At 57.2% G+C, this 26,154-nt stretch overlaps 1 protein-coding gene across 4 annotated transcripts in view; it reads left to right on the forward strand.

Moving 5' to 3' along the window:
• Positions 1-26,154, forward strand: part of LOC132386479 (protein FAM50A-like) — a 97,442-nt gene that overhangs the window by 62,070 nt on the left and 9,218 nt on the right. For all 4 annotated transcript variants that reach the window (XR_009509544.1, XR_009509545.1, XR_009509546.1 and 1 more), the window contains exons 4-8: positions 7,458-7,524; positions 14,845-14,906; positions 15,607-15,683; positions 22,866-22,920; positions 23,593-23,641. Coding sequence is in view for 1 of the 4 variants with exons in the window: in XM_059958774.1 (XP_059814757.1) it covers positions 7,458-7,524; positions 14,845-14,906; positions 15,607-15,683; positions 22,866-22,920; positions 23,593-23,641 (310 nt within the window). In the remaining 3 variants the exon portion in view is untranslated. The remainder of the gene's footprint in view (positions 1-7,457; positions 7,525-14,844; positions 14,907-15,606; positions 15,684-22,865; positions 22,921-23,592; positions 23,642-26,154) is intronic.

Genomic DNA, 26,154 nt, shown 5'->3' on the forward strand with positions numbered 1-26,154 from the left:
CTCCCTCACAGCCCCTCCCACAGCGCAGTGTACCTCCCTCACTGACCCTCCCCCTCCCGCAGCATGGTGTACCTCCCTCACTGCCCCTCCCACAGCGTGGTGTACCTCCCTCACTGACACTCCCCCCTCCCACAGCGTGGTGTACCTCCCTCACTGCCCCTCCCACAGCGCGGTGTACCTCCCTCACTGACCCTCACGCAGCGTGGTGTTCCTCCCTCACTGACCCTCCCCCCTCCCGCAGCGCAGTGTTCCTCCCTCACTGACCCTCCCCCCTCCCGCAGCGCAGTGTACCTCCCTCACTGACCCTCCCACAGCGCAGTGTTCCTCCCTCACTGACCCTCCCCCCTCCCGCAGCGCAGTGTACCTCCCTCACTGACCCTCCCAGAGTGCGGTGTACCTCCCTCACTGACCCTCCCCCCTCCCGCAGCGTGGTGTACCTCCCTCACTGACCCTCCCAGAGTGCGGTGTACCTCCCTCACTGACCCTCCCCCCTCCCGCAGCGCAGTGTACCTCCCTCACTGCCCCTTCCACAGCGTGGTTTACCTCCCTCACTGCCCCTCCCACAGCGCAGTGTACCTCCCTCACTGCCCCTCCCACAGCGTGGTGTACCTCCCTCACTGCCCCTCTCCCCTCCCGTAGTGCGGTGTACCTCCCTCACTGCCCCTCCCACAGCGTGGTGTACCTCCCTCACTGACCCTCCCGCAGCGCGGTGTACCTCCCTCACAGCCCCTCCCACAGCGCAGTGTACCTCCCTCACTGACCCTCCCCCTCCCGCAGCATGGTGTACCTCCCTCACTGACCCTCCGAGAGTGCGGTGTACCTCCCTCACTGACCCTCCCCCTCCCGCAGCGTGGTGTACCTCCCTCACTGACCCTCCCAGAGTGCGGTGTACCTCCCTCACTGACCCTCCCCCCTCCCGCAGCGTGGTGTACCTCCCTCACTGCCCCTCCCACAGCGCAGTGTACCTCCCTCACTGACCATCCCACAGCGTGGTGTACCTCCCTCACTGACCCTCCCCCCTCCCACAGCGTGGTGTACCTCCCTCACTGACCCTCCCCCCTCCCACAGCATGGTGTACCTCCCTCACTGACCCTCACGCAGCGCGGTGTATCTCCCTCACTGCCCCTCCCACAGTGTGGTGTACCTCCCTCACTGCCCCTCCCACAGCGCGGTGTACCTCCCTCACTGCCCCTCCCACAGCGTGGTGTACCTCCCTCACTGCCCCTCCCACAGCGTGGTGTACCTCCCTCACTGCTCCTCCCACAGCGTGGTGTACCTCCCTCACTGACCCTCCCACAGCGTGGTGTACCTCCCTCACTGCCCCTCCCACAGCGCGGTGTACCTCCCTCACTGCCCCTCCCACAGCGTGGTGTACCTCCCTCACTGCCCCTCCCACAGCGCGGTGTACCTCCCTCACTGCCCCTCCCACAGCGTGGTGTACCTCCCTCACTGCCCCTCCCACAGCGTGGTGTACCTCCCTCACTGACCCTCCCACAGCGTGGTGTACCTCCCTCACTGCCCCTACCACAGCGTGGTGTACCTCCCTCACTGCCCCTCCCACAGCGTGGTGTACCTCCCTCACTGCCCCTCCCACAGCGTGGTGTACCTCCCTCACTGCCCCTCCCAAAGCGTGGTGTACCACCCTCACTGACCCTCCTTCAGCGTGGTGTACCTCCCTCACTGACCCTCCCAGAGTGCGGTGTTCCTCCCTCACTGACCCTCCCCCCTCCCGCAGCGCAGTGTACCTCCCTCACTGACCCTCCCCCCTCCCGCAGCGTGGTGTACCTCCCTCACTGACCCTCCCAGAGTGCGGTGTACCTCCCTCACTGACCCTCCCCCCTCCCGCAGCGCGGTGTACCTCCCTCACTGCCCCTCCCACAGCGCAGTGTACCTCCCTCACTGACCCTCCCCCTCCCGCAGCATGGTGTACCTCCCTCACTGACCCTCCGAGAGTGCGGTGTACCTCCCTCACTGACCCTCCCCCTCCCGCAGCGTGGTGTACCTCCCTCACTGACCCTCCCAGAGTGCGGTGTACCTCCCTCACTGACCCTCCCCCCTCCCGCAGCGCAGTGTACCTCCCTCACTGCCCCTCCCACAGCGTGGTTTACCTCCCTCACTGCCCCTCCCATAGCGCGGTGTACCTCCCTCAGTGCCCCTCCCACAGCGTGGTGTACCTCCCTCACTGCCCCTCTCCCCTCCCGCAGTGCAGTGTACCTCCCTCACTGCCCCTCCCACAGCGTGGTGTACCTCCCTCACTGCCCCTCCCACAGCGCGGTGTACCTCCCTCACTGCCCCTCCCACAGCGTGGTGTACCTCCCTCACTGCCCCTCCCACAGCGCAGTGTACCTCCCTCACTGACCCTCCCCCTCCCGCAGCGTGGTGTACCTCCCTCACTGACCCTCCCCCTCCCGCAGCGTGGTGTACCTCCCTCACTGACCCTCCCAGAGTGCGTTGTACCTCCCTCACTGACCCTCCCCCCTCCCGCAGCGCAGTGTACCTCCCTCACTGCCCCTCCCACAGCGTGGTTTACCTCCCTCACTGCCCCTCCCACAGCGCAGTGTACCTCCCTCACTGCCCCTCCCACAGCGTGGTGTACCTCCCTCACTGCCCCTCTCCCCTCCCGTAGTGCGGTGTACCTCCCTCACTGCCCCTCCCACAGCGTGGTGTACCTCCCTCACTGCCCCTCCCACAGCGCGGTGTACCTCCCTCACTGCCCCTCCCACAGCGTGGTGTACCTCCCTCACTGCCCCTCCCACAGCGTGGTGTACCTCCCTCACTGACCCTCCCCCCTCCCACAGCGTGGTGTACCTCCCTCACTGCCCCTCCCACAGCGCGGTGTACCTCCCTCACTGACCCTCACGCAGCGTGGTGTTCCTCCCTCACTGACCCTCCCCCCTCCCGCAGCGCAGTGTTCCTCCCTCACTGACCCTCCCCCCTCCCGCAGCGCAGTGTACCTCCCTCACTGACCCTCCCACAGCGCAGTGTTCCTCCCTCACTGACCCTCCCCCCTCCCGCAGCGCAGTGTACCTCCCTCACTGACCCTCCCAGAGTGCGGTGTACCTCCCTCACTGACCCTCCCCCCTCCCGCAGCGTGGTGTACCTCCCTCACTGACCCTCCCAGAGTGCGGTGTACCTCCCTCACTGACCCTCCCCCCTCCCGCAGCGCAGTGTACCTCCCTCACTGCCCCTTCCACAGCGTGGTTTACCTCCCTCACTGCCCCTCCCACAGCGCAGTGTACCTCCCTCACTGCCCCTCCCACAGCGTGGTGTACCTCCCTCACTGCCCCTCTCCCCTCCCGTAGTGCGGTGTACCTCCCTCACTGCCCCTCCCACAGCGTGGTGTACCTCCCTCACTGACCCTCCCGCAGCGCGGTGTACCTCCCTCACAGCCCCTCCCACAGCGCAGTGTACCTCCCTCACTGACCCTCCCCCTCCCGCAGCATGGTGTACCTCCCTCACTGACCCTCCGAGAGTGCGGTGTACCTCCCTCACTGACCCTCCCCCTCCCGCAGCGTGGTGTACCTCCCTCACTGACCCTCCCAGAGTGCGGTGTACCTCCCTCACTGACCCTCCCCCCTCCCGCAGCGTGGTGTACCTCCCTCACTGCCCCTCCCGCAGCGCAGTGTACCTCCCTCACTGCCCCTCCCACAGCGTGGTGTACCTCCCTCACTGCCCCTCCCACAGCGCAGTGTACCTCCCTCACTGACCCTCCCCCTCCCGCAGCGTGGTGTACCTCCCTCACTGCCCCTCCCACAGCGTGGTTTACCTCCCTCACTGCCCCTCCCACAGCGCAGTGTACCTCCCTCACTGCCCCTCCCACAGCGTGGTGTACCTCCCTCACTGCCCCTCTCCCCTCCCGTAGTGCGGTGTACCTCCCTCACTGCCCCTCCCACAGCGTGGTGTACCTCCCTCACTGACCCTCACGCAGTGCGGTGTATCTCCCTCACTGCCCCTCCCACAGTGTGGTGTACCTCCCTCACTGCCCCTCCCACAGCGCGGTGTACCTCCCTCACTGCCCCTCCCACAGCGCGGCGCTCCCACTCTGAGTAGGAGTTCTTTCTGGTATCATTCTCTCAGCACTACTCTCCCCCCACCCAATCTCTCAAAGGATCAGTTGAACCCTCATCTACAACTCTCCCCTCATGGCTGCGGAATGGGGTTGATGTCCCTCGAGTAATCCAGCCATAGTGCAGGCAGTGTAGGCTCCTGGAACAGGCCGGAGGCCCCCCTCCCCACTCCACCCAGAGTATCCGTACCGTCTACACACGGACAGACTTGCTGGGGTGTTCCCCAGGACTGTCGGGGGGAGGGGAACAGGCCGGAGGCCCCCCCCCCCACCCACACACAGACAGACGCTGGGGTGTTCCCCAGGACTATCGGGGGGAGAGGAACAGGCCGGAGTCCCCCCCCAGCCACACACAGACAGACGCTGGGGTGTTCCCCAGGACTATCGGGGGGAGAGGAACAGGCCGGAGTCCCCCCCCAGCCACACACAGACAGACGCTGGGGTGTTCCCCAGGACTGTCGGGGGGAGGGGAACAGGCCGGAGGCCCCCCCCACCCACACACAGACAGACGCTGGGGTGTTCCCCAGGACTGTCGGGGGGAGGGGAACAGGCCGGAGTCCCCCCCCACCCACACACGGACAGACTTGCTGGGGTGTTCCCCAGGACTGTCGTGGGGAGGGGAACAGGCCGGAGGCCCCCCCCCCACCCACACTCGGACAGACTTGCTGGGGTGTTCCCCAGGACTGTCGGGGGGAGAGGAACAGGCCGGAGGCCCCCCCCACCCACACACGGACAGACGCTGGGGTGTTCCCTAGGACTGTCGGGGGGAGAGGAACAGGCCGGAGGCCTCCCCCCACCCACACACGGACAGACTTGCTGGGGTGTTCCCCAGGACTGTCGAGGGGAGAGGCTGCTGTTCGGAAACTCCTCTCCATGTTCAGAGCATCACCGCCTTCTCCCCCTGCCGAGGTCCTCCCCTCAGCTGTGTCAAGGTGGGGGAGTGTGGGGGTTCTGCCTGCCCTCAACCACCCTCTGGGCATTGGTGCCCTCTACCTGTGGCCAATTTGCCAAGGGGTACCCGTTGCCTCTGTTGGGCATGGTGTTTGAATGCTTGCTGCGTGAGGCACTTGGCTCGGGGCCTCTCTGGCACTGACATGGTCCGAGAGGCCTCACTGCAAGGGTTACAAAGGCTGCATTCAGTAGCAGGCAAGTGTGTTGCTGCCTCGGCAGGATTCCCGTCGCCTTCTCACTGGGCTCAGCTAGTCCTGTGGTTAACCCCCTCTTCCACCACTCTACCAGCACTTGGGTCCCACTGCACACTCCGCCGTGTGTGTGTGTCTGGGTGCATGAGTTAGGTGTGTGCAAGAACGGGTGTGTGTGTGTCTGGGTGAGTGGGTGCATGAGTTAGGTGTGTGTGTGCCTTTGATTTGTGGGTACTAATGGGCAGCCGCCTGCTCACCACAGTGACCCCACTCTGCTGGGCTGCACCACCATCTAGATACTCCACATCCGGCATTGTGGAGGACAGTGCGAGACTGACCTACACCTGACCCTTCACAGTCTGGCTTTGTCTTTGCCAATGAAGACACAACAGGCAGATGGCTGCACACACACACACACACACACACACATACACCCACCCCCTTACTGGGAGAACAGTCTCTCTCTCTCCCCCTCCTTTTTCTGTTTCCTCTCTGTCTCTCTCACACACTGTCACTCTCACTCTCACGTGCAGATCCCCACTCAGGACAGTCTCTCTCTGTCTCACACAGACACAGAAACACACACATTCTCTCTCATACTCACATGTAGATCCCCACTGGGGACTGACTCACACTCTCTCTCTCTCCCCCTCTCCATCCCCCCCCTCTCTCTCTCCCCCTCCCCCTCTCCCCCTCCCTCTCTCTCCCCTCTCTACCCCCTCTCCCCCTCCCCCTCTCTCTCCCTTTCCCCTTCTCTCCGCCTCCTCCCCTCTCCTTCCTCTCTCTCCCTCCCTCTCTCTCTTTCCCCCTCTCTCTCCCCCTCTCTCTTCCTCCCCTCACACTCACACTCACTCACTCTCTCTTTGGGTGTGACCATATCTCAGTTACAAACTCAACACATTTGGAGAAAGGTCACACCAGACACCTTCGCCCGTCTGGAATGGACTGCTGCTGCCAGCTGTCTGCCAGATGCGTGAGGCTTTTGGGGTGTTGCAGTGACACGATAGAGTGCTGTATAATCTGGAGAGTGCAGCAGGAATGTGTGGGAGACCACAGGATCACACAGAGCTGGTGTTGTTCAACATGGAACAGTAAACTTCCCGAATGCCTGTTCCCCAGCAGCAGCCCTGACTGTCCTACCCACATCTCCAGGGTGGTCTCCCTCGTCGCAGGCTGTGTCATGCAAGGAGTGAGGAGAGAGTGCCTCACTGTGGGAGGGGCGGAGGAGGGGGCGCTATGATGTGGGAGGGACGAGTGTGTGGGATGGGTGGGATGTCTGAGTGTGTGTGGGTGGGTGGGGTGGGACAGGTGTGTGTGGGTGGGACGCATGAGTCTGTGTGTGGTTGGGATGGGTGAGTGTGCCTGGGTGGTACTGGTGTGTGTGCGTGTGTGGGATGGGTGAGTGTGTGGGTGGGATGGGTGAGTGTGTGGGTGGGATGCATGAGTGTGTGGGTGGGATGGATGAGTGTGTGTGGATGGGTGGGGTGGGACGGGTGTGTGTGGGTGGGATGGGTGAGTGTGTGGGTGCGCGGGACGATTGTGGCCTGTAATAAAGTCATAGATCACCATGGTGTCAGAAATAGGCCCTTTGGCCCATCTAACCTGCGCTGAACGGTTACTCTGCCTGTCCCATCGAACCACACCTGGACCGTCGCCCTGCATACTGTTCCCATTCATGTACCTATTCGAACTTCTCTTAAGTGCTGAGATTGTGCCCAGATCATCACTTCGGCCAACAGCTCGCTCCACACTCCCACCATCCTCTGAGTGAAGAAGTTTCCCCTTGCGATCCCCTTAAACATTTCACCTTTTTCCTCTAGTCGTAGTCCCATCCCAAACTCAGTGGAGAAAGCCTGCTTGCATTTATGCTGTCTATACCCCCATAGGTTTGTATACTTCCATCAAATCTCCCCTCAGTCTTCTGTGTTTCAGGGAATCAATCTTTTTCCCTACAAGTCCTGGCAACACCCTCGTAAATTTTCTCTGTCCTTTTTCAGTCCTCTGGGTAGATGACCAAAACTGCACACAATACTCCAAATTATGCCTCACCAACGTCTTATGCAACTTCAACCTATCCCGAGGTGATGGGAGGGTTTAGCAGCCCCTGTGTGTGGTTCGAGGGTTGGATTTGGGGAAGGTGATGGGAGTGTGGGGAGAACGACATCCCGTTCACTGGTTGCTGGCCAGCAGGGCCCATATGGGCTGAAGGGTCTCTGACCACAGCTTCACCTGTAGCCCTGTTTCTGCAGGAGGAAGAGAACCGATTGCGGGAGGAATTGCGACAGGAGTGGGCCAACAAACAAGAGAAGATCAAAGGTATGGCCGCCCCTCTCCTCTCATCTGCCAGTATCTCCCGTCTGCTGGCTCCCGGTCCCCAACATCTCCTGTCCACCAGCTCTGAATCCCTGGTGCCTTCGGGCTGCCAGCTCTGAGACCCCAACATCTCCTGTCCACCAGCTCTGAATCCCTGGTGCCTTCTGGCTGCCAGCTCTGAGACCCCAACATCTCCTGTCCACCAGCTCTGAATCCCTGGTGCCTTCTGGCTGCCAGCTCTGAGTCCCCAACATCTCCTGTCCACCAGCTCTGAATCCCTGGTGCCTTTTGGCTGCCAGCTCTGAGTCCCCAACATCTCCTGTCCACCAGCTCTGAATCCCTGGTGCCTTCTGGCTGCCAGCTCTGAGTCCCCAACATCTCCTGTCCACCAGCTCTGAATCCCTGGTGCCTTCTGGCTGCCAGCTCTGAGTCCCCAACATCTCCTGTCCATCAGCTCTGAATCCCTGGTGCCTTCTGGCTGCCAGCTCTGAGACCCCAACATCTCCTGTCCACCAGCTCTGAATCCCTGGTGCCTTTTGGCTGCCAGCTCTGAGTCCCCAACATCTCCTGACAACTAGCACCTCCCGACCACCGTTCTGAATCTTCACCGCCTCCTGTCCCCCGGTTTCTAAATTTGGGCAGCTCCCATCCGCCGGTTCAAATCCCTGGTGCCTACTGTTGGCCAGCTCTGAATCTCCAGTCCTGACGAAGGGTCTCGACCCGAAACATTGACTGCTTCTTTCAACGAATGCTGCCCGGCCTGCTGAGTTCATCCAGCTTTTTTGTACGTCTTGATTTGACGACAGCATCTGCAGTGCACTTTGTGTTTTCTGAATCTCCAGTGTTAGGTGGTCCTTCCTCTAAGCAGGGCATCGCCTCTCTACCACCCCTACATCACCACCAGCGTGCAGGTTAGGGTCTGTGAATCTCTGCAAGTCCGGTGGGGGTGGTAGTTCTGCGTGACTGCGTTTGACTCTGAGGGCGCTGGTGGCTGAAGAATACGTCCTGACTCTGGTCCCGAGGGTGCTGGACCTCTCCCTCACTGACTCTGGTCCCGAGGGTGGGGGTGGTAGTTCTGCGTGACTGCGTTTGACTCTGAGGGCGCTGGTGGCTGAAGAATACGTCCTGACTCTGGTCCCGAGGGTGCTGGACCTCTCCCTCACTGACTCTGGTCCCGAGGGTGGGGGTGGTAGTTCTGCGTGACTGCGTTTGACTCTGAGGGCGCTGGTGGCTGAAGAATACGTCCTTTCTCGGGGTTAGAGATTGTCTGTGTGTGGTTGGGAAACAGAAAGGGGGCTTGATTCCATGTTGCTTTCCCACCCGTTGGGCTCCACTTTGTTCTATAAGTATTGTAGGCATGCTACGTTGGCGCTGGAATGAGGGAGACACTTGTGGGCTGCCCACCAGCTCACCCTCAGGTGACACACACAAGATGCTGGTGGAACACAGCAGGCCAGGCAGCATCTATAGGGAGAAGCACTGTCGACGTTTCGGGCCGAGACCCTTCGTCAGGACAGACAACACACACAAGATGCTGGTGGAACACAGCAGGCCAGGCAGCATCTATAGGGAGAAGCGCTGTCGACGTTTCGGGCCGAGACCCTTCGTCAGGACAGACAACACACACAAAATGCTGGTGCAACACAGCAGGCCAGGCAGCATCTATAGGGAGAAGTGCTGTCGACGTTTCAGGCCGAGACCCTTCGTCAGGACAGACAACACACACAAGATGCTGGTGGAACACAGCAGGCCAGGCAGCATCTATAGGGAGAAGCGCTGTCGACGTTTCGGGCCGAGACCCTTCGTCAGGACAGACAACACACACAAAATGCTGGTGGAACACAGCAGGCCAGGCAGCATCTATAGGGAGAAGCGCTGTCGACGTTTCGGGCTGAGACCCTTCGTCAGGACAGACAACACACACAAGATGCTGGTGGAACACAGCAGGCCAGGCAGCATCTATAGGGAGAAGCGCTGTCGACGTTTCGGGCTGAGACCCTTCGTCAGGACTAACTGAAAGGAAAGATAGTAAGAGATTTGAAAGTAGTGGGGGGGGGGGGGGGGAATCCAAAATGATAGGAGAAGCCCGGAGGGGGTGGGATGAAGCTAAGAGCTGGAAAGGTGATTGGCGGAAGTGATACACAGCTGGAGAAGGGAAAGGATCACGGGACGGGAGGCCTCGGGAGAAAGAAAGGGGGAGGGGGGAGCACCAGAGGGAGATGGAAAACAGGCAGGGTGACAGGCAGAGAGAGAGAAAAAAAAACAAATAACTAAATATGTCAGGGATGGGGTAAGAAGGGGAGGAGGGGCATTAACAGAAGTTAGAGAAGTCAATGTTCATGCCATCAGGTTGGAGGCTATCCAGCCGGTATATAAGGTGTTGTTCCTCCAACCTGAGTGTGGATTCATCTTGACAGTAGAGGAGGCCATGGATAGACATATTAGAATGGGAATGGGACATGGAATTAAAATGTGTGGCTACTGGGAGATCCTGCTTTCTCTGGCGGACCAAGCGTAGGTGTTCAGCAAAACGGTCCCCCAGTCTGCGTCAGGTCTCACCAATATATAAAAGGCCACACCGGGAGCACCAGACACAGTATATCACACCAGCTGACTCACAGGTGAAGTGTCGCCTCACCTGGAAGGACTGTCTGGGGCTCTGAATGGTGGTGAGGGAGGAAGTGTAAGGGCAGGTGTAGCACTTGCTCTGCTTACAAGGATAAGTGCCAGGAGGGAGATCGGTGGGAAGGGATGGGGGACGACGACGAGTGGACGAGGGAGTCGCGTAGTTTGTTAACACAAACAATGCATTTTATTCTTTGTCTCGCTTACACCTGATAAATAAACTTGAATCTCGAACATTGAGCCTCGGGTGAGGACAAAGGAGAGGGCCTCGTGCTTCCTCAGTTCCGCGGCCCTCGACTTCAGCACTTCAAAGTGATACACCCGGGACGGGTCAGCATTCTCCCAGAGCTCTCATCACTCAGCACTGAAAAGCCAGCTTTGATCCAGTTGCCTTGCAGTTTCATTGTTGAGAGTCTGACCAGACCATTTCCCATCGGGAACACTCAGAGAGGACAACAGGAAGTATCTATTTTGGGTCCTTAATGCAACTAGTCAACACTACCAGATTAGATGTGTTATAGACCTTCCTTAATGCCATCCGGTCAAAATCTCCCAGGGCATCAACAGCCCAGAGTAAAGCTCCTTCGGCAGTCTCCCAGTACAGGTTCCCATGGGACAAGTCAGACACAGAGTGAAATTTCTCCCACACTGCCCCATCACACGTTCCTGGGGTCAGACACAGGGTGAAGCTCCCTCCACACCATCCCATCACACACTCCCGGAGTCAGACACAGAATGAATCTCCCTCCACACCGTCCCATCACACATTCCCAGGGTCAGACACAGAGTGAAACCCCCTCCACACCGTCCCATCATACACTCCCGGGGTCAGACACAGAGTGAATCTCCCTCCACACAGTCCCATTACACACTCCCAGGGTCAGACACAGAGTGAATCTCCCTCCACACCGTCCCATCACACACTCCCGGGGTCAGACACAGAGTGAATCTCCCTCCACACCGTCCCATCACACACTCCCGGGGTCAGACACAGAGTGAATCTCCCTCCACACCGTCCCATCACACACTCCCGGGGTCAGACACAGAGTGAAACCCCATCCACACCGTCCTATCACACACTCCCGGGGTCAGACACAGAGTGAAGCTTCCTCCACACCGTCCCATCACACACTCCCGGGGTCAGACACAGAGTGAAACTCCCTCCACACCGTCCCATCACACACTCCCGGGGTCAGACACAGAGTGAAGCTCCCTCCACACCGTCCCATCACACACTCCCGGGGTCAGACACAGAGTGAAGCTCCCTCCACACCGTCCCATCACACACTCCCGGGGTCAGACACAGAGTGAATCTCCCTCCACACCGTCCCATCACACACTCCCGGGGTCAGACACAGAGTGAAGCTCCCTCCACACCGTCCCATCAAACACTCCCGGTGTCACACACAGAGTGAATCTCCCTCCACACCGTCCCATCAAACACTCCCGGGGTCAGACACAGAGTGAATCTCCCTCCACACCGTCCCATCACACACTCCCTGAAAAGATTCAAGTGTACTTATCACGTGTACATTGAAACAGGCAGTGAAATGTATTATTTGTGTCGACATCCCACGCACACGAGGATGCACACCCGCGTGTCACCACACTGTCTGGCAACAACGTTGCAATCCCACAATGCTCAGCAGAGCCACAAACAGCAGCAAAACCAGCACAATTCCTCCCTGCATCACACCCCCACACTCAAAGGTCTGGTCTCCAGCGGGCACGGGCTCGGGCTGGCGAACATTGGGCTTTGACCTCCCCACTGGACTGGACTTGTGGAATTCCGATTCGATCCTCAGCACTGATCCCAGGATCCGGTGATAACCTAACACTGGTTGATTGCAGGACCCCGAACACTAGGCCTTGAAGCCTCGGGGGTCACCGGATCTCGTTCCTCCTGCCCACATGGAACTCTGACTCCAGAACCTGCTGACGTCGCACTGACTGTCACTGGTGTTCAAATGATTTAAACCGCTGTCACAGAGGAGGTGATAAAGCTCGAGGCCTGGAAGCAGGCAAGTAACCTTTCCCCATATCATTAGGACAAAGGAGGTGGTTATTGTCTTCATTCACACCCCTCTTTACTTCAGTGGCACAGCAGTTTCAAACTCCTCACACAGCCTCTCGATGTCCCAGACCATGTTCTACACAATCAAGAAAGCTCATCATGCCTCTGCTTTCTGAGGAGGCTGAAGAGAGCTGGACTTTGAACATCAGTGTTCACGTTGGTCTACTGATAAGCAGTGGAGAGCTTCCTAATGTGCGACATCTCTGCATGGTTTCGAAACTGCATTGGGCAGGAAGGCTCTGCAACGCTCTCCAATGCTTCAGCGGCACCAGCCTGCATATATACTGTCAGTCCCACTTCTATCAGGGAGGAGGCCAAGTAACATCATGCCAGAACCACGGTTCCTTTCCCTAAGCAGTGTGGCTGATCAACCCACCCACCCCTCCACGCTCCCAACCACCACTACTTTATTTATATAAGCTATCTTACGTCAGAATCAGAATCCGGTTTACCATCACCGGCATGTGTCACGTAATTTGTTAACTTAGCAGCAGCAGTTCAATGCAATACACAACATAGGAGAAAAAAGGTGAAAATAGATAAATAAATTGCAGTATATGTATATTGAATAGATTAAAAACCATACAAAAACAAATAACATATATTTTAAAAAGTGAGGTAGTGTTCATGGGTTTAGGCATTCAATGGCAGAGGGGAAGAAGCTGTTCCTGAATCGCTGAGTGTGTGCCTTCAGGCTTCTGTACCTCCTACCTGATGGTAACAGCGAGAAAAGGGCATGCCCTGGGTGCTGGAGGTCCTTTATAATGGACGCTGCCTTTCTGAGACACCGCTCCTTGAAGATGTCCTGGGTACTTTGTAGGCTAGTGCCCAAGATGGAACTGACTAAACTTACGACCCTGTGCAGCTTCTTTCGGTCCTGTGCAGTAGAACCCCCCCACCACCATACCAGACAGTGACCCAGCCTTTCAGAATGCTCTTCACGGTTCATCTATAGGAGTTTTTGAGTGTTTTTGTTGACATACCAAATCTTTTCAAATTACTAATAAAATATAATGCTGACGCCTTCTTTAAAACTGCATCAATATGTTGGGACCAGGTTAGATCCTTAGAGATCTTGACACTCAGGATTTTGAAACTGCTCACTCTCTCGACTTCTGATCCCTCTATGAGGATTGGTATGTGTTCCTTCGTCTTACCCTTCCTGAAGTCCACAATCAGCTCTTTCGTCTTACTGATATTGAGTGCCAGGTTGTTGCTGCGACACCACTCCCGTAGTCAGTATATATTGCTCCTGTATGCCCTCTCATCTCCTTCTAAGTTTCTACCACCAATGGTTGTATTATCAGCAAATTTATAAATGGCATTTGAGCTGTGTAGAGAGTAGAGCAGTGGGCTAAGCACACACCCTTGAGGTGCACCAGTGTTGATTTTCAGCAAGGAGGATATGTTGTCACCAATCTGCACAGATAGTCGCCTTCTGGTTAGGAAGTCAAGGGTCCAATTGCCGCGAGAGGTACAGAGGCACAGGTTCTGTAACTTCTCAATCAGGATTGTGGGAATGATGGTGTTAAATGCTGAGCTATAGTCGATGAACTCATGTTTAATATTTATTGTGTTTTTATTATTATTGTGATCTTTATCTTGTGATTTTTTTTTATGCTGCATCAGATCCGGAGTAACAATTATTTAGTTCTCCTTTACACTTGGGTACTGGAAATGACATTGAACAGTCTGGAATCGTGATAATGAATGTCGACACTGGTACACGTGTACTGAAATAGTCACAGAGGGACACATGAGGCGGGCACGGGGCAATGGAGCAACACGCAGGATGGGCCCATGGTGACATGCGGGGCAGTCACAGGGAGACACATCAGGCGGGCATGGGGCAACATGCAGGATGGGCCCATGGTGACATGTGGGGCAGTCACGGAGACACATCAGGCAGGCATGGGGCAATGGAGCAACACGCAGGATGGGCCCATGGTGACATGCGGGGCAGTCACAGGGAGACACATCAGGCGGGCATGGGGCAACACGCAGGATGGGCCCATGGTGACATGCAGGGCAGTCACGGGGAGACACATCAGGCGGGCATGGGGCAATGGAGCAACACGCAGGATGGGCCCATGGTGACATGCGGGGCAGTCACGGAGACACATCAGGCGGGCATGGGGCAACACGCAGGATGGGCCCATGGTGACACCCGGGGCAGTCACAGGGAGACACATCAGGCGGGCATGGGGCAACACGCAGGATGGGCCCATGGTGACATGCGGGGCAGTCACAGGGAGACACATCAGGCAGGCATGGGGCAACACGCAGGATGGGCCCATGGTGACATGCGGGGCAGTCACAGGGAGACACATCAGGCGGGCATGGGGCAACACGCAGGATGGGCCCATGGTGACATGCGGGGCAGTCACAGGGAGACACATCAGGCGGGCATGGGGCAATGGAGCAACACGCAGGATGGGCCCATGGTGACATGCGGGGCAGTCACGGGGAGACACATCAGGCGGGCATGGGGCAACACGCAGGATGGGCCCATGGTGACATGCGGGGCAGTCACGGGGAGACATGGGTCAGTGGTGACGCACTGTGAAGCTGTCACTGGAGCATGCCTGTTAGTTACTGGGAACTAATGTACAGCTTTCTTTCAGGGGAGGAGATTGAAATCACTTTCAGCTACTGGGATGGCTCCGGACATCGGCGCACAGTGAAGGTGAGGACACACTCTCTCTCTGGAGAGAGGCTCTGTCTGTCTCCCCCAGGGCTGCTGTGTGCAGGGTGGTGCCGAGTTCCTCCGGAGTTGCTGGAGCCACACTCACTCAGAGAAGTGGGGAGGGTCCCCTTGCACTCCTGACCTGTAGATGGGGGGGAGTGGGGGTAGAGGTAATGTGGCGGATTTGGAGTGTGTGGAATAACTCCGCCAAGGAAGTGGGGAGGGTTCTGTCACACTCCTGACCTGTACATGGGGGAGTGGGGAGGTAATGTGGCGGATTTGGAGTGTATGGACTAACTAACTCCACCCAGGGAAATGGGGACAGTCCCATCGCACTCCTGATCAGTAGATTGGGGTGGGGGGGGGGGGGGAGTGGGGATGTAATGTGGCGGATTTGGAGTGTATGGACTAACTAACTCCACCCAGGGAAGTGGGGACAGTCCCATCGCACTCCTGATCAGTAGGTCGGGGTGGGGGGGGGAGTGGGAGAGGTAATGTGGTGGATGTGGAGTGTATGGACTAACCACCCAGTGACTTGGGTCTACAGGGAAAAGAGGTAACGTCGTATATGTGGAGTGTATGGACTAACTCCACCAGGGAAGTGGGGAGGATCCCATTACACTCCTGACCTGGATTGATATCGGTGGGGTGGATAGGTTTAGTCCCTCCCCATCCTTTCCTGATCTTTTTCTCCCTGCAGATGAAGAAAGGCAACACGATCCAACAATTTCTACAGAAGGGCCTGGAGATCTTGCGGAAAGACTTCAGTGAACTCCGGTATGGTTCCAAGGATTTTGTCTGCTGGAACTCATACACATGCATAGTGCCACGTTCATTCCCAGTGGGGTGCTATAAGCTCACTATATTGCACTTTGTCCATTCCCACACTGGGAGCGACGTGTACTGTTCCCATCTCTGTAACCCTGGGTCAGACCCACACCTGGAGCACCATGCACGGTTCCCATCTTTGTCCATATCCCCCGGGTCAGACTCACACCCGGAGCATCGCTCACCATTCCCGTCTGCGTATCCCTGGGTTGGACCCAAACTGAGAGCACTGTTCACAGTTCCCATCTCCCTTTCTTTAGGTCAGACTCACACTGGGAACAGGGTGCACAGTTCCCATCTCCCTTTCCTTAGGTCAGACCCACACAGGGAACAGGGTGCACAGTTCCCATCTCCCTTTCCCTGGGTCGGACCCACACTGGGAACAGTGTGCACAGTTCCCATTTCCCTTTCCCTGGGTCAGATCCACACTGGAAACAGGGTGCACAGTTCCCGTCAACCTTTCCCTGGGTTGGATCCACACTGGGAACAGGGTGCACAGTTCCCATCTCCCTTTCCCTGGGTCGGATTCACACTGGGAACAGGGTGCACAGTTCCCATCTCCCTTTCCCTGGGTCGGACCCACACTGGGAACAGGGTGCACAGTTCCCGTCTCCCTTTCCTTAGATCAGACCCGCACTGGAAACAAGGTGCACAGTTCCCGTCTCCCTTTCCCTGGGTCGGATCCACACTGGGAACAGGGTGCACAGTTCCCATCTCCCTTTCCCTGGGTCGGACCCACACTGGGAACAGTGTGCACAGTTCCCGTCTCCCTTTCCCTGGGTCGGATTCACACTGGGAACAGGGTGCACAGTTCCCGTCTCCCTTTCCCTGGGTTGGATCCACACTGGGAACAGGGTGCACAGTTCCCGTCTCCCTTTCCTTAGATCAGACCCGCACTGGGAACAAGGTGCACAGTTCCCGTCTCCCTTTCCCTGGGTCGGATCCACACTGGGAATAGGGTGCACAGTTCCCGTCTCCCTTTCCCTGGGTCGGACCCACACTGGGAACAGGGTGCACAGTTCCCGTCTCCCTTTCCCTGGGTCGGACCCACACTGGGAACAGGGTGCACAGTTCCCGTCTCCCTTTCCCTGGGTCGGACCCACACTGGGAACAGGGTGCACAGTTCCCGTCTCCCTTTCCCTGCGTCGGACCCACACTGGGAACAGGGTGCACAGTTCCCGTCTCCCTTTCCCAAGGTCAGACTCACACTGGGAACAGGGTGCACAGTTCCCGTCTCCCTTTCCCTGGGTCAGACCCACACTGGGAACAGGGTGCACAGTTCCCGTCTCCCTTTCCCTGGGTCAGACTCACACTGGGAACAGGGTGCACAGTTCCCATCTCCCTTTCCCTGGGTCAGACTCACACTGGGAACAGGGTGCACAGTTCCCGTCTCCCTTTCCCTGGGTCGGAACCACACTGGGAACAGGGTGCACAGTTCCCATTTCCCTTTCCCTGGGTCAGATCCACACTGGGAACAGGGTGCACAGTTCCCGTCTCCCTTTTCCTGGGTCGGACCCACACTGGGAACAGGGTGCACAGTTCCCGTCTCCCTTTCCCTGGGTCGGAACCACACTAGGAACAGGGTGCACAGTTCCCGTCTCCCTTTTCCTGGGTCGGACCCACACTGGGAACAGGGTGCACAGTTCCCATTTCCCTTTCCCTGGGTCAGATCCACACTGGGAACAGGGTGCACAGTTCCCGTCTCCCTTTCCCTGGGTCGGATCCACACTGGGAACAGGGTGCACAGTTCCCGTCTCCCTTTCCCTGGGTCGGATCCACACTGGGAACAGGGTGCACAGTTCCCGTCTCCCTTTCCCTGGGTCGGATCCACACTGGGAACAGGGTGCACAGTTCCCGTCTCCCTTTCCCTGGGTCGGATCCACACTGGGAACAGGGTGCACAGTTCCCGTCTCCCTTTCCCTGGGTCAGATCCACACTGGGAACAGGGTGCACAGTTCCCGTCTCCCTTTCCCTGGGTCGGATCCACACTGGGAACAGGGTGCACAGTTCCCATCTCCCTTTCCCTGGGTCAGACTCACACTGGGAACAGGGTGCACAGTTCCCGTCTCCCTTTCCCTGGGTCGGATCCACACTGGGAACAGGGTGCACAGTTCCCATCTCCCTTTCCCTGGGTCGGATTCACACTGGGAACAGGGTGCACAGTTCCCATCTCCCTTTCCCTGGGTCGGATTCACACTGGGAACAGGGTGCACAGTTCCCGTCTCCCTTTCCCTGGGTCAGATCCACACTGGGAACAGGGTGCACAGTTCCCGTCTCCCTTTCCCTGGGTCAGATCCACACTGGGAACAGGGTGCACAGTTCCCATCTCCCTTTCCCTGGGTCGGACCCACACTGGGAACAGGGTGCACAGTTCCCGTCTCCCTTTCCCAAGGTCAGACTCACACTGGGAACAGGGTGCACAGTTCCCGTCTCCCTTTCCCTGGGTCAGACCCACACTGGGAACAGGGTGCACAGTTCCCATCTCCCTTTCCCTGGGTCAGATCCACACTGGGAACAGGGTGCACAGTTCCCATCTCCCTTTCCCTGGGTTGGATCCACACTGGGAACAGGGTGCACAGTTCCCATCTCCCTTTCCCTGGGTCGGATTCACACTGGGAACAGGGTGCACAGTTCCCATCTCCCTTTCCTTAGGTCAGACCCACACAGGGAACAGGGTGCACAGTTCCCATCTCCCTTTCCCTGGGTCAGATCCACACTGGGAACAGGGTGCACAGTTCCCGTCTCCCTTTCCCTGGGTCAGACCCACACTGGGAACAGGGTGCACAGTTCCCATCTCCCTTTCCCTGGGTCGGACCCACACTGGGAACAGTGTGCACAGTTCCCGTCTCCCTTTCCCTGGGTCGGATTCACACTGGGAACAGGGTGCACAGTTCCCGTCTCCCTTTCCCTGGGTTGGATCCACACTGGGAACAGGGTGCACAGTTCCCGTCTCCCTTTCCTTAGATCAGACCCGCACTGGGAACAAGGTGCACAGTTCCCGTCTCCCTTTCCCTGGGTCGGATCCACACTGGGAATAGGGTGCACAGTTCCCGTCTCCCTTTCCCTGGGTCGGACCCACACTGGGAACAGGGTGCACAGTTCCCGTCTCCCTTTCCCTGGGTCGGACCCACACTGGGAACAGGGTGCACAGTTCCCGTCTCCCTTTCCCTGGGTCGGACCCACACTGGGAACAGGGTGCACAGTTCCCGTCTCCCTTTCCCTGCGTCGGACCCACACTGGGAACAGGGTGCACAGTTCCCGTCTCCCTTTCCCAAGGTCAGACTCACACTGGGAACAGGGTGCACAGTTCCCGTCTCCCTTTCCCTGGGTCAGACCCACACTGGGAACAGGGTGCACAGTTCCCGTCTCCCTTTCCCTGGGTCAGACTCACACTGGGAACAGGGTGCACAGTTCCCATCTCCCTTTCCCTGGGTCAGACTCACACTGGGAACAGGGTGCACAGTTCCCGTCTCCCTTTCCCTGGGTCGGAACCACACTGGGAACAGGGTGCACAGTTCCCATTTCCCTTTCCCTGGGTCAGATCCACACTGGGAACAGGGTGCACAGTTCCCGTCTCCCTTTTCCTGGGTCGGACCCACACTGGGAACAGGGTGCACAGTTCCCGTCTCCCTTTCCCTGGGTCGGAACCACACTAGGAACAGGGTGCACAGTTCCCGTCTCCCTTTTCCTGGGTCGGACCCACACTGGGAACAGGGTGCACAGTTCCCATTTCCCTTTCCCTGGGTCAGATCCACACTGGGAACAGGGTGCACAGTTCCCGTCTCCCTTTCCCTGGGTCGGATCCACACTGGGAACAGGGTGCACAGTTCCCGTCTCCCTTTCCCTGGGTCGGATCCACACTGGGAACAGGGTGCACAGTTCCCGTCTCCCTTTCCCTGGGTCGGATCCACACTGGGAACAGGGTGCACAGTTCCCGTCTCCCTTTCCCTGGGTCGGACCCACACTGGGAACAGGGTGCACAGTTCCCGTCTCCCTTTCCCTGGGTCAGATCCACACTGGGAACAGGGTGCACAGTTCCCGTCTCCCTTTCCCTGGGTCGGATCCACACTGGGAACAGGGTGCACAGTTCCCATCTCCCTTTCCCTGGGTCAGACTCACACTGGGAACAGGGTGCACAGTTCCCGTCTCCCTTTCCCTGGGTCGGATCCACACTGGGAACAGGGTGCACAGTTCCCATCTCCCTTTCCCTGGGTCGGATTCACACTGGGAACAGGGTGCACAGTTCCCATCTCCCTTTCCCTGGGTCGGATTCACACTGGGAACAGGGTGCACAGTTCCCGTCTCCCTTTCCCTGGGTCAGATCCACACTGGGAACAGGGTGCACAGTTCCCGTCTCCCTTTCCCTGGGTCAGATCCACACTGGGAACAGGGTGCACAGTTCCCATCTCCCTTTCCCTGGGTCGGACCCACACTGGGAACAGGGTGCACAGTTCCCGTCTCCCTTTCCCAAGGTCAGACTCACACTGGGAACAGGGTGCACAGTTCCCGTCTCCCTTTCCCTGGGTCAGACCCACACTGGGAACAGGGTGCACAGTTCCCATCTCCCTTTCCCTGGGTCAGATCCACACTGGGAACAGGGTGCACAGTTCCCATCTCCCTTTCCCTGGGTTGGATCCACACTGGGAACAGGGTGCACAGTTCCCATCTCCCTTTCCCTGGGTCGGATTCACACTGGGAACAGGGTGCACAGTTCCCATCTCCCTTTCCTTAGATCAGACCCACACTAGGAACAGGGTGCACAGTTCCCGTCTCCCTTTCCCTGGGTCGGACCCACACTGGGAACAGGGTGCACAGTTCCCGTCTCCCTTTCCCTGGGTCGGACCCACACTGGGAACAGGGTGCACAGTTCCCGTCTCCCTTTCCCTGGGTCGGACCCACACTGGGAACAGGGTGCACAGTTCCCGTCTCCCTTTCCTTAGATCAGACCCACACTAGGAACAGGGTGCACAGTTCCCGTCTCCCTTTCCCTGGGTCGGACCCACACTGGGAACAGGGTGCACAGTTCCCATTTCCCTTTCCCTGGGTTGGATCCACACTGGGAACAGGGTGCACAGTTCCCATCTCCCTTTCCCTGGGTCGGATTCACACTGGGAACAGGGTGCACAGTTCCCATCTCCCTTTCCTTAGATCAGACCCACACTAGGAACAGGGTGCACAGTTCCCGTCTCCCTTTCCCTGGGTCGGACCCACACTGGGAACAGGGTGCACAGTTCCCGTCTCCCTTTCCCTGGGTCGGACCCACATTGGGAACAGGGTGCACAGTTCCCGTCAACCTTTCCCTGGGTCGGACCCACACTGGGAACAGGGTGCACAGTTCCCGTCTCCCTTTCCTTAGATCAGACCCACACTAGGAACAGGGTGCACAGTTCCCGTCTCCCTTTCCCTGGGTCGGATCCACACTGGGAACAGGGTGCACAGTTCCCGTCTCCCTTTCCCTGGGTCGGATCCACACTGGGAACAGGGTGCACAGTTCCCGTCTCCCTTTCCCTGGGTCAGATCCACACTGGGAACAGGGTGCACAGTTCCCGTCTCCCTTTCCCTGGGTCGGATCCACACTGGGAACAGGGTGCACAGTTCCCATCTCCCTTTCCCTGGGTCAGACTCACACTGGGAACAGGGTGCACAGTTCCCGTCTCCCTTTCCCTGGGTCGGATCCACACTGGGAACAGGGTGCACAGTTCCCATCTCCCTTTCCCTGGGTCGGATTCACACTGGGAACAGGGTGCACAGTTCCCATCTCCCTTTCCCTGGGTCGGATTCACACTGGGAACAGGGTGCACAGTTCCCGTCTCCCTTTCCCTGGGTCAGATCCACACTGGGAACAGGGTGCACAGTTCCCGTCTCCCTTTCCCTGGGTCAGATCCACACTGGGAACAGGGTGCACAGTTCCCATCTCCCTTTCCCTGGGTCGGACCCACACTGGGAACAGGGTGCACAGTTCCCGTCTCCCTTTCCCAAGGTCAGACTCACACTGGGAACAGGGTGCACAGTTCCCGTCTCCCTTTCCCTGGGTCAGACCCACACTGGGAACAGGGTGCACAGTTCCCATCTCCCTTTCCCTGGGTCAGATCCACACTGGGAACAGGGTGCACAGTTCCCATCTCCCTTTCCCTGGGTTGGATCCACACTGGGAACAGGGTGCACAGTTCCCATCTCCCTTTCCCTGGGTCGGATTCACACTGGGAACAGGGTGCACAGTTCCCATCTCCCTTTCCTTAGATCAGACCCACACTAGGAACAGGGTGCACAGTTCCCGTCTCCCTTTCCCTGGGTCGGACCCACACTGGGAACAGGGTGCACAGTTCCCGTCTCCCTTTCCCTGGGTCGGACCCACACTGGGAACAGGGTGCACAGTTCCCGTCTCCCTTTCCCTGGGTCGGACCCACACTGGGAACAGGGTGCACAGTTCCCGTCTCCCTTTCCTTAGATCAGACCCACACTAGGAACAGGGTGCACAGTTCCCGTCTCCCTTTCCCTGGGTCGGACCCACACTGGGAACAGGGTGCACAGTTCCCGTCTCCCTTTCCCTGGGTCGGACCCACACTGGGAACAGGGTGCACAGTTCCCGTCAACCTTTCCCTGGGTCGGACCCACACTGGGAACAGGGTGCACAGTTCCCGTCTCCCTTTCCTTAGATCAGACCCACACTAGGAACAGGGTGCACAGTTCCCGTCTCCCTTTCCCTGGGTCGGACCCACACTGGGAACAGGGTGCACAGTTCCCGTCTCCCTTTCCCTGGGTCGGACCCACACTGGGAACAGGGTGCACAGTTCCCGTCTCTGTATCCATGGGTTTGATTAGACGCCGTGCACAATTACAATCTCCATGTTCTAAAGTGAAATGTTGAGGCATCAAGAAGGTGTAGGGGCTGGTTTTGGGCTGAGATGGTTGGTGGTAACCGTTCACTGTCAGGAGCCCTTACTCCCTGAGGCTGTGCCCTGGGGACAGGCCTATTCTCTACCTGGAAGTGCAGAGGGCAGGGGAGGGGTTTGGGAGTTAGCAGGGATCGACTTAAGGGGAAGAGGACTGGGAGAGTGTCATGGGGCTGGGGTGGGGGAGCCCTTTACAATCTGCTAAAGCACTGAACTGCTGCCATGTGTCTTCCCACAGGTCAGCTGGGGTCGAACAGCTCATGTACATCAAGGAGGACCTGATCATCCCCCATGTGAGTGTCACTAACCACTGCAGACGGGTCCAGTCAGACAGGAGCTGAGGCGGGTACCTCCCTCTGACCGTTGAGCAGGGCTGACTGCACCCACCTTGCCCAACAGACATGGGGAGGCCACTCCTGTCAGAGCCATCCCCACCCTCACGTACCTCCCCATAGCCTGCTCCATTTCTCACCCCAAAACCCAGTACATATTCTTTACGATATCCCTCACTTCCTGCACCCACCCAGTCTCTCCCCGTGTGACTTACCGTGACTGTGGCAGACAGTTCCACGTGGAGATCACCGGCACTCCCGTCTCCATGGCAGCGATGCGATGCTCAGCTTGTCTCCTGAAGCTGAATGGGCTTGGAGAGGTGCCAAGTGAAACCTTCCACCCGCCGGGGTGTGATCTGCTCTGCTATGATGTGTTGTGTTTACACCATGCTTTAAAATTCAGCGTTACCCCTTTCCATCTGTTGCTTGTGACATGGTGTGAGTGTACATCCCGTCCCTCGGGGTAGACGAAGCACTGATTGCTTCGGCTGTGTGTGTGTGTGTGTGTGTGTGTGTGTCGGGAGTGGAGGGAGCTCTCTCTGCAGCAAGGGTGGTCAGGAATGGGGTGCAGCCTCCCCTCGCCTCCCTCCATCCGTGTAAAGCCCAGCTGATGTTTCTTCCTTTGCCCTACAGCACCACACGTTCTATGACTTCATCGTGACGAAGGCGAGAGGCAAGAGCGGTAAGTGGCCTCCATGAATAGGTTCCACTCACCCTTGACCCCCCCCCCCCCCCACCGACCGTTAACCTTGGATCTGTGAGCTTCAGACTCGTCCACCCACTCTGCCTGCCAATTCGTGCCGATGACCCCATTCTGGTGGGTTAGTGTCTGTGTACGACTTGCCGGTGTCCAGCGCTTGAGGAAAATCTTTGGCTAAAGGAAACCACTGAATGCTTCCCAGCATTAATCTGCGGAGCCAGCCATACAAGTATTTGGATGGGTGGTCTGATTAGGGATAGTCACCCCGGCTTTGTGTACAGTAGGTCGTGTCTAACCAATCGTTGCAGGAAGGCGGAGGAAGGCACACCGCTGTATGTGGTCTAGGTGGACTTTAGCAAGGCCTTTGACAATGTCACGCTTGGTCAAGAAGATTCAGTTGCTCAGCATTCAGGATGATGAGACACTGACTGGGCAGGAGGAGCCGGAGAATAATCATAAATGTTGCTTCTCTATCTGGACGCCATGCAACACAGGAGCAGAATTAGGCCATTTGGCCCATTGATTCTGCTTCACCGTTCCATCATGGCTGATTTATTATCCCTCTCAGCCCCATTCTCCCGTCTCCTCCCCGTAATCTTTGATGCCCTGATTAATGAAGAACCTATCAAACTCCGCCTTAAATACACTCAATGACTTGGCCTCCATAGCACCTGTGGCAACGAATTCACCACCCTCTGGCAAAAGAAATTCTTCCTCATCTCTGTTCCAAATGGATGTCCCGCTGTAGGAAACATCCACTCCTGTGGTCTGGAACTACTGGTGTGCTGTAGTGATCTGTGGTAATTCCGTCATTTCCCATTCATATTAAAGACCTGGATAGATTATTAAATATTAAAGATCAGATATGGTAAACTGGATCAGCCGATGACACACCAAGACTGAGGGTGTGATGGACAGGACAGTGAGGAAGATTTAACAGAGCTTGCAGCGGGATCTGGACCAACTGGAAAAGTGCAGACAAGTGTGAAGTGTTGTACTTTGGCAGGGTAGGTCTTACACGGTGAGCGGCAGGGCACTGAGGAGTGCAGTGGAACAACAGGATCTGGGAATCACTATCCGTGTGCCGTGTTCCATGATTGTTCTTGGAAGAATTTTCTACAGAAGTGCTTTGCCATTGCCTGCTTCTGGGCAGTCTTTACAAGACGGGTGACCCTAGCCACTATCAATCTCTTCAGAGATTGTCTGCCTGACATCAGTGGTCGCATAACCAGGACTTGCGATCTGCACCGGCTGCTCATAAGTCATCCACCACCTGGCCCCATGGCTTCACGTGACCCTGTTCGGTGACCTAAGCAGGTGCCACGCCTTGCCCCAGGGTGACCTGCAGGCTAGCAGAGGAAAGGAGTGCCTTACACCTCCTTTGGTAGAGACACATCTCCATCAAGATCTGGGAACACAGATCCATAATTCCTTGAAAGTGGCAGCACAGGTAGATAGGGTCATTAAAAAAAAAAGTTTTTGGCATCTTGGCCTTCATAGTATTAAGTACGGATGGGATGTTATGTTGAAGTTGTATAAGATATTGGTGAGTCCTAATTTGGAGTATTGTGTGCAGTTACCTGCAGGGAAGATATCAGTAAAGTTGAAAGAGTGCAGAGAAAATAAACTCAAGGATGTTGCTGACCTGAGTTATAAGGCAGGTTGAATAAGTTGGGGCTTTATTCCTTAGAACGTAGAAGACTGAGGGGAGATTTAATGTACAAAATTATGAGGGGTATGTGCAATCAGGCTTTTTACACTGAGGTTGGGTAAGACTACAAATAGAGGTCATAGGTTAAGGGTGAAAGGTTAAATGTCTAAGGGGAGTATGAGAAGGAACTTCTCTGGTGGGAGTGTGGAAAAGTGGTAAATTGCAACATTTAAGAGAAATTGGGATAGGTTACATGGATGGGAGAGGTGTGGAGAGCAGGTCGATGGGACTAGGCAAAAGACTGGGTTGGCATGGACTAGATGAGCTGAAGGGCCTGATTCTGTGTTGGAATGCACCATGGCTCTACAGAGGGAGCGCATTCCAGATAACATATCCATGCTAGTACTTCATCAAGTGCCATTGTACAATTAGGAACAAGTCTGCAGGTGCCTGACATCTGATATCAAAAGCAGATGTTAGAAACTCTCAACAGGTCGTGCAGCATCTTTGGAGGGAGACATTGTCAGTGTTGGTAGCCGGAGCTGAGTTTATTGACTCCCGCACACGGCCAGTGAAAGATGTACTCACAGCCGCGTCTCTGGCACATCCGATAAGCAGCATCCACAAGAAAAGATTCATGACGTGAGTGATGATCAACCTGACTCTGAGTCGGGGGCCTCAGGGACCCCTACCCTGTGATTTTTATAAATGATCTGGATATAGCATTAATGGCAAGACTCTTGGCAGTGGGTCTGGGTCTTGGCAGTGACTCTTGATCAGAGGGATCTGGGGGTCCAAGTCCATAAGACAATCAAAGCTGCTGCACAGGTTGTCTCTGTGGCTA

This window comes from Hypanus sabinus, unplaced genomic scaffold (assembly GCF_030144855.1).
Source record: "Hypanus sabinus isolate sHypSab1 unplaced genomic scaffold, sHypSab1.hap1 scaffold_1174, whole genome shotgun sequence".
Taxonomy (NCBI): domain Eukaryota; kingdom Metazoa; phylum Chordata; class Chondrichthyes; order Myliobatiformes; family Dasyatidae; genus Hypanus; species Hypanus sabinus.